The sequence below is a fragment of the Lipotes vexillifer genome, unplaced genomic scaffold (assembly GCF_000442215.2).
Source record: "Lipotes vexillifer unplaced genomic scaffold, Lipotes_vexillifer_v1.1 scaffold1442, whole genome shotgun sequence".
Lineage (NCBI taxonomy): Eukaryota > Metazoa > Chordata > Mammalia > Artiodactyla > Lipotidae > Lipotes > Lipotes vexillifer.
The window spans coordinates 2,427,714-2,435,520 of record NW_006797379.1 but is presented as its reverse complement, the minus strand read 5'-3'; the positions used below and the strand labels follow the sequence as shown (position 1 = coordinate 2,435,520).

The 7,807-nt window shown below is 44.6% G+C and overlaps 1 protein-coding gene across 9 annotated transcripts in view; it reads right to left on the bottom strand.

Annotated features, from left to right (window-relative positions):
- The window catches only part of ADGRG2 (adhesion G protein-coupled receptor G2), a 71,416-nt gene extending 64,097 nt beyond the window's left edge, over positions 1 to 7,319 (bottom strand). For all 9 annotated transcript variants that reach the window (XM_007469316.1, XM_007469324.1, XM_007469318.1 and 6 more), the window contains exon 1: positions 7,202 to 7,319. In XM_007469316.1, the coding sequence (XP_007469378.1) occupies positions 7,202 to 7,319 (118 nt within the window). The remainder of the gene's footprint in view (positions 1 to 7,201) is intronic.
- Positions 7,320 to 7,807: the final 488 nt, after the last annotated feature.

The following is a 7,807-nucleotide window of genomic DNA, read 5'->3' as shown; positions in this document are numbered from 1 at the left end:
AGAGTCAGGGCCCAGCAGAAGTGACCTCATGCCTGTGTGGAATTTTGGGGGCTTGGGAAATTGGCTGAGTATCAGATCAGCACTATGGTATTTATAATCTCAATTTCACAGATAGAAAAGTGAGAGACAAGGAGACCAGCACTGGGTTTGGAAAGAAGAACAAAGACTTGGATGGACAAAGCATGAGACGGTAAGAGGAGACAAGCCAGTGAGGCCTTGGACAAGGGGAATTAGAGAGAAATCTATCTCTAGAAATACCTTCAGCACAGAAAGATCTAGAGCCAGCCCAGAAAGACAGTAAGTTGGGATTATAGCTCATGAGGTCACCAAACTGGCTCAAATGTGTACTTGTTTCCAAATGGGGATGACAACTCTGCAACAGTGAAATTATAACCATCTTCCACTAATAGGTCATCTCACGCTCTGGAAAACAGTTGTATCTAAAAGAAGACCTTCTTGGAAGACAAAAAAGAAGAAGCAGTGGAAGGAAGGAAGGAAGGGAGGGAGGGAGGGAGGGAGGGAGGAAGGGAGGGAGGGAGGAAGAAAAGAAAAGAGGTATTGGCACAGCCCAAGAGAGCTAGAGGCTAGAGGTAAGTTACCTGCCAAAACTTATTTGGGCTTCTGATAGACCAAGAATGACTCCCTCGAACATCACCAAATTACACAACTGGAAGTGTCAAGGTCTAAGGGTTTTCTCCATTGGTCAGTGGCCTAACAAGAGAGTGTCAGTCCGGGGAGAAGATATGGGGATATATGTATACGTATGGCTGATTCACTTTGTTATACAGCAGAAACTAACACACCATTGTAAAGCAATTATACTCCGATAAAGATGTTAAAGAAAAAAAAGGGGGTGCCAGTCCGATCCCTCCTCACTGTCAAGAGCCACTGAGCCATCTCTCAGGCTTCCAGGGCGAAGCTACTGTGTTTGCAGTCCAGATACCCCAGAGCCAGGGGCAACGGCTGCTCCCTGGCAGTCTGCTTCAGGCTCCCTCTCCCCCTTCTCTCCATGCCTCAGTGCCACGTTCATTCAGTCTTCACTTACTGGGCAACCCGGTATAGTGTGAACAGTACGGGCTACTGATTCCAATGGGGGATCCTCCAAGCTGTGTGACTCTGGGCAAATGACTTACTCTCTTTGACACTCAGTTTCTTCATCTGCAAACTGAGACTTAAAATATCTACCATAAAGAGTTTTTGTGAGGATTAAATGACATGATCTACATCACGGCCTGCCCCAGAGCAGGCCCTCTGCCTGCTTTCACCCCATTAGTTTCCCACCCACCTTGCCAAACCTTCATTCTCCCTTCTCACCTGGCACAGACCATGTGCTGAAAGGACTCATGATGCAAAGGAAGTACATCATGACATGATACAAAGTGACAAGCATAAAAACACACGGATAAACAGAAAGGGAGCACTGGCAGAAGAGATTGAATTCTTATGAAGATGTGAGGGGAGGTTTCATAGAGGCAGTAATACTGGGCTGGACTTGGAAAATGAGTGTGTTTCCAAATGGGGATGACCCCAGAAGCAGAGGGAGGGAGTAGGGGAGTGAGGTAGGGAAGAGAGTAAAGCCAATAATGGGTACATTAATTAGCACACTGCTACTATGGGCAACTGTGGCCCAATCCAACAATCTCCTAGGTGTATAGAACACACCTTAGCATTGTCCCACCAAGGGACAAGGAAGCTGGCAAAGGTAAACACGAACTCCCATTCTTCACTGCTTTGGGGTATTAACTCCCCGGCACTACTAGCTTGTTCCATGTACAGGCCAAGCATGGGTGCATGGGTACAGATCATTCTCAGTCAGGGAGACGTGGGAGCCACCGGCATGTGCAGGATCTGTCTCTAGGTGACCTCTGGGTGGGCCAAGGGGAGATGGGCAGAGCACCAATAGCATCTGCTACAGGTGGCTTAACATTTAACTAGACTCACCCACGGATTTGGCCAAAGGCCATATGTTAAAGCCCTATAGCACTGACTCACACTTCAGGATTTAGTTACCGTTTGTACTGTTCTCATGTGTCATAGTCATGTCCCTCCAACTGGAGCGTAAATTTCCTGGAGTCAGAGATGATGTCCTCTCAGCAGCCAGTAATGCTAGGCACACAGCAGGCACTCATTACCACGCAACTGATTATCCAGTGTAGAAGGAGCAGGTCCCCGTGGCCTTCATCAAAGACCGGACCTAAGCCATCCTGAACCGAAAAGAACCTGCCTCAGTCCAAAGCTGTTCAGAGAGATGATGCCTATAAGCCATCTGGATGATCCAGTCCAATATCCAGTCCAAAAGTGGATTCCACCTTTATGTTTAACCTACAGCTACACAACCACCAAGCACAGTACACAACCTAGTGTAGCAGAGAGGTTAAGAATGCTGAAGACAGGATAGCGTAGTGGTTAAACACACAAACTTTGGGTCAGATGGCCTGAGTTTGAATTGCAACTCTGCAACCAAAATGTTTAACCTAGGGCAAGTTGCTTTCCTTCTTTGTGCCTCGGTTTCCTGTAAGTCTGTAAAACGGAGCCTAATACTAGTGCCTACTTCAAAGAACAGCGGCTGGCACAGGTAAATATATCAAAGTGATTATTAAATAACATGAATACTCTTAGTTGGAGTTCTGAAAGACAATAACAAACTCCTATTTAGCTCTTTCCAGATCCCAAAACACTTCATTCAGAAAAACCTTTGCATATGCAATGTTATATGTCAATAAAGCTGGAAAACGAAACAGAAAAAAGAAAAAGAAAACCCTTTGCCATCATGGAGGTTTTTTTTTTTTTTTTAAACGTATATTGAGCCTTAACAAGAGCCCAGGGCTTCCCTGGTGGCACAGTGGTTAAGAATCCACCTGCCAATGCAGGGGACACAGGTTCGAGCCCTGGTCCAGGAAGATCCCACATGCCGCGGAGCAACTAAGCCCATGCGCCACAACTACTGAGCCTGCGCTCTAGAGCCCGTGAGCCACAACTACTTAGCCCACGTGCCACAACTACTGAAGCCCACACACCTAGAGCCCATGCTCCGCAACAAGAGAAGCCACCACAGTGAGAAGCCTGCGCACCACAAGGAAGAGGAGCCCCCGCTCGCTGCAACTAGAGGAAGCGTGCGCACAGCAACGAAGACCCAACGCAGCCAAATATAAATAAATAAAATAAATATTTAAAAATAAATAAATAATAACGTTTAAAAAAAAACAAAAAACAAGAGCCCACTGGGGGAGCTCAGGATTACACCCATTTTGAAGATGAGGAAATAGAGTCCCATATCAGTCTACTGGCAAATAGAGATCATACAAATAGCAGGTGGCAGGCACAGGGAGGGCTCTAACTCTAGATCTCACCACCTTTCTACTATATCATGGGGCACAGTAATGTTTCAGCCAATTCTTTAAGACTGTGGCTCTCTGAGAATGCATCAGCATCACCTGGAGAGATGGTTAAAGCACAGACTGCTGGACCCCACTCTCAGAGTTTCCAATTCAGCAGGTCTAGGCTGGGCCTGAGAATCTGCACTTCTAAAAAGCTCCCAGGTGATGCTGATGCTGCTTGTCTGCAGGCCACACTTTGAAAACCACTGCCTTAAGAAATCAATTCATCAGAGAGCCAGAGCAAGAAATACATTCAGCAACCTTAGCATCCACACAGGTTTTCCCTACTAAGGCTGGTTTCAGAGACATGCAACTCTCCTGTTTACCTGCCCCATTTTCATAATTTTTTTTTTTTTTTTTTTGTGGTACTCTAGCCTCTCACTGTTGTGGCCTCTCCCGTTGCGGAGCACAGGCTCCGGATGCGCAGGCTCAGCAGCCATGGCTCATGGGCCCAGCCGCTCCGCGGCATGTGGGATCTTCCCGGACTGGGGCACGAACCCGCATCCCCTGCATCGGCAGGCGGACTCTCAACCACTGCGCCACCAGGGAAGCCCCCACGGTGGTGTCTTAATGCCCCAAGGAGATGATGTGTCTGAGCACAGTTTACATGAACGTCACATGGCCATAAAAGAATTTGTATCCCATGATATATATCTAGAGGAGTTTTCTCTCCCTACTTATGTCTTCTGCCAGTTGTGTAGGTAGTGGTATCGTCTCTGAACCAGTCACATCAACATCACCTGAGAACTTGTTAGAAATTTCAATTCTCAGGGCCCGCCCCAGAGCTCCTAAATCAAAAACTCTCAGGGAAGGACCCAGGAATCTGTCTTAACAAGCCTTCCAGGTGATTCTGATGCATACTCAAGTTTGAGAACTCTGGTTTTGTGGTTAGGAGCACAAAATTCCAAGTTGGGTACAATTCCCAGCTCGGCCACCCCCTTGAGCAAGTTACTTATCTCTCTGAGCCTCAGTTTCTTGATCTGGGAAATGGTGCTAAGACTAGGATCTCCCCTTAATAGATTTGGTTGAGCAGCTTAAGAGAGTGGATGTATATAAAGTACATAGGAACCCAGCACACTGTAAGCAGTCAATACACATTTAGCTCTTATTTCTTTGTGTAAAGTATCATGGCTTCTTGACAATATGCCCCAGTGCCTACTTTTGAAGGACTGTCAACTGTGATTTTTTGTTTGTTTGTTTGCTTTCTGCATTACGCGGGCCTCTCACTGCTATGGCCTCTCCCGTTGCGGAGCACAGGCTCCGGACACGCAGGCTCAGCGGCCATGGCTCACGGGCCCAGCCGCTCCGCGGCATGTGGGATCCTCCCGGACCGGGGCACGAACCTGTGTCCCCTGCATCGGCAGGCGGACTCCCAACCACTGCGCCACCAGGGAAGCCCTCAACTCTGTTTTAATCTGTTGCAAGTTTTCCATTTAGATTGTGTGCAACTGTGTGTGTCTGTTGTATTTATGCTGTTGTTTGCTGCTAGTAGATATTTGCTTTATCCAACAAAGATTCCTTGGTCTTGCAACTCTCTTCTAAAAAAGTAAGGTATTTCTCTGTATGTCCTTAATAATGTCTTCTTAAATACTGATTTTTTATATTTGCATAGCACTGTATTCTTTTGGCAGTTGTACTCAAAGATATTGCAGCCCTGGGGTTTCTGGACATTTTATTGCCTTCCTCAGGTACCTTTTCCCATTCTCACATAAGCTTCTAAGGATCCTCTTTTCTGAAATGGATGCTGCTTCATTAGGGTGATTCTCTATCTCCCTTAAATTTTCATGCAGAAGTGCCTTCGAGTAGGTACTTTTAAAAACAAATAGGGGCTTCCCTGGTGGTGCAGTGGTTGAGAGTCCGCCTGCCGATGCAGGGGACACGGGTTTGTGCCCCGGTCCAGGAAGATCCCACATGCCGCGGAGCGGCTGGGCCCGTGAGCCATGGCCGCTGAGCCTGTGCGTCCGGAGCCTGTGCTCCGCAACGGGAGAGGCCGCAACAGTGACAGGCCTGTGAACTGCAAAAAAAAAAAACAAAACAAAACAAAAAAACAAATAAACACCAGAAATATACCCTCACATATATGGTCAATTAATTTTTGACCAAGGTGCCAAGACCACTCAGTGGGGAAAAGACAGTGTTTTCAACAAACGGTACTGGGAAAACTGGATATCCACATGCAAAATAATGAAGTTGGATTCTTACCTTACAACATATACAAAATGAACTCAAAATGGATCAAAGGACCTAAACATAAAAGCTAAAACTATAAAGTTCTTCGAAGAAAAATAGGGGAAAATCTTCATGACATTTCTTGGTACGACAGCAAAAGCACAGGCAATAAAGTAAAAATAGACGAATTGGACTTCATCAAAATTAAAAACTTTTGTGCATCAAAGAACACTATTAAAAGAGTGAAAAGGGACTTCCCTGGTGGCGCAGTGGTTAAGAATCTGCCTGCCAATGCAGGGGACATGGGTTTGATCCCTGGTCCAGGAAGATCCCACATCCTGCAGAGCAACTAAGCCTGTGTGCCACAACTACTGAGCCTGTGTGCCACAACTACTGAAGCCCGCGTGCTCTAGGGCCCGTGCTCCACAACAAGAGGAGCCACCACAATGAGAAGCCCGCACACCGCAATGAAGAGTAGCCCGCACACCGCAATGAAGAGTAGCCCCCGCTTGCCACAACTAAAGAAAGCCCGTGCACAGCAACGAAGACCCAACGCAGCCAAAAAAAAAAAAGAGTGAAAAGACAACTCACAGAAGGGGGAAAATATTTGCAAATCATATATATAATAAAGGATTAGTATCCTGAATATATAATGAACTCCTAAAACTCAATGACAACAGAAAACCCCAAACAACCCAATTCAAAAATGGACCAAAGATTCGAATAGTCATTTCTCTAAAGAAGATACACAAATGACTAATAAGCACATGAGAACATGTTCAAAATCACTAATCATTAAGGAAATGCAAATAAAAAACACAATGATACCATTTCACATCCATTATCAAAACAAGAGAAAATAACAAGTGTTGGTGAGGATATAGAAAAACTGGAATCCTGTGCCTTGCTGGTGAGAATGTTAAATGGTGCAGCCTCTGTGGGAAACAGTTTGGCAGATCCTCAAAAAGTTAAACATAGAATTACCATATGACCCAGCAATTCTACTCCTAGGTATATATACCCCAAAGAATTGAAAGAAGGGACTCAAACGGATACTTAAATACCAGTGTTCACACTAGCATTATTTATAATAGCCAAAAGGGGGAAATAACCCAAATGTCCATCAACACTGAATAGATAAACAAAATATGTACATACAATGGAGCATTATTCAGCCTTAAAAAGGAATGATATTCTGGATCATGTTACAACATGGATGAACCTTGGAAACATGCTAAGGGAAATAAGCCAGACACAAAAGGATGAATATTGTATGATTCCTTATACTTACATGAGGTACCTAGAATAGGCAAAATCATAGAGACAGAAATAACAGAGGTTACCAGGGCCTGGGGGGAGGGGGGAAGGGAGGTTATTGCTTAATGGGTACAGAGTTCCTGTTTGAGATGATGAAAATGTTCTGGAACTGGCTAGTGGTGATGGTTGCACAAAATTGTGAATACATTTAATGCCAGTGAATTATATACTTAAAAATGGTGAAAATGGTAAGTTTTATGTTGTGTGTTTTTTTACCACAGTAAAACAATCCCAAATAAACACACACACACACACACACACACACACACACACACACACACACACACACACACACAGAGATAAAATAGGAAAAAGATGAAGGAAAATGGGCACCTTACCTTCCAGGGATGTAACCACAGTGACATGAAGACAAATGATGACAAGGAATATCTTTAACGTCAGTAAAAGTTCTTCAGGTCTGCCAACATGGTCACACTGCCTGCCAGAGAAAAGCATCCTGGAATAAAATAGGGGGACACATCATCACAGCTTGCCATAATCACGACACAACAATGCCCAAAAGGCCAGTTCCTCAAGCAAGACAACCTGCAACCTGGTTCCTTTAAATTACTCTAGTCCAGAGAATTGGCATTGCCAGGTGGGCACTGGCTACAAAAAGCAAAACCCATGTTTATTACGGAAGGCCCACCCAATGGGATATTATAATAAAAATGATAAGCAAGGTAGTCCACGTAGATTTATGGAAAACATCAACACATGCAAAATATCAAGAAAAGAATTTAAAAACACAAAATGCTGCATATATAATGATTACCACTATATAAAGGCTGGTTAAAAACTATGCTAAGAATCAGAAGCGGTCACAGAATCTTATAAATGATCTATCCCATTTATGTCATACCGTAAAAGGATGGGTGTGTTGCATTTCCTCTTTATTATATGTTAATTCATTATCATCGCTTACATTTTTAGTAGTGGGGAGG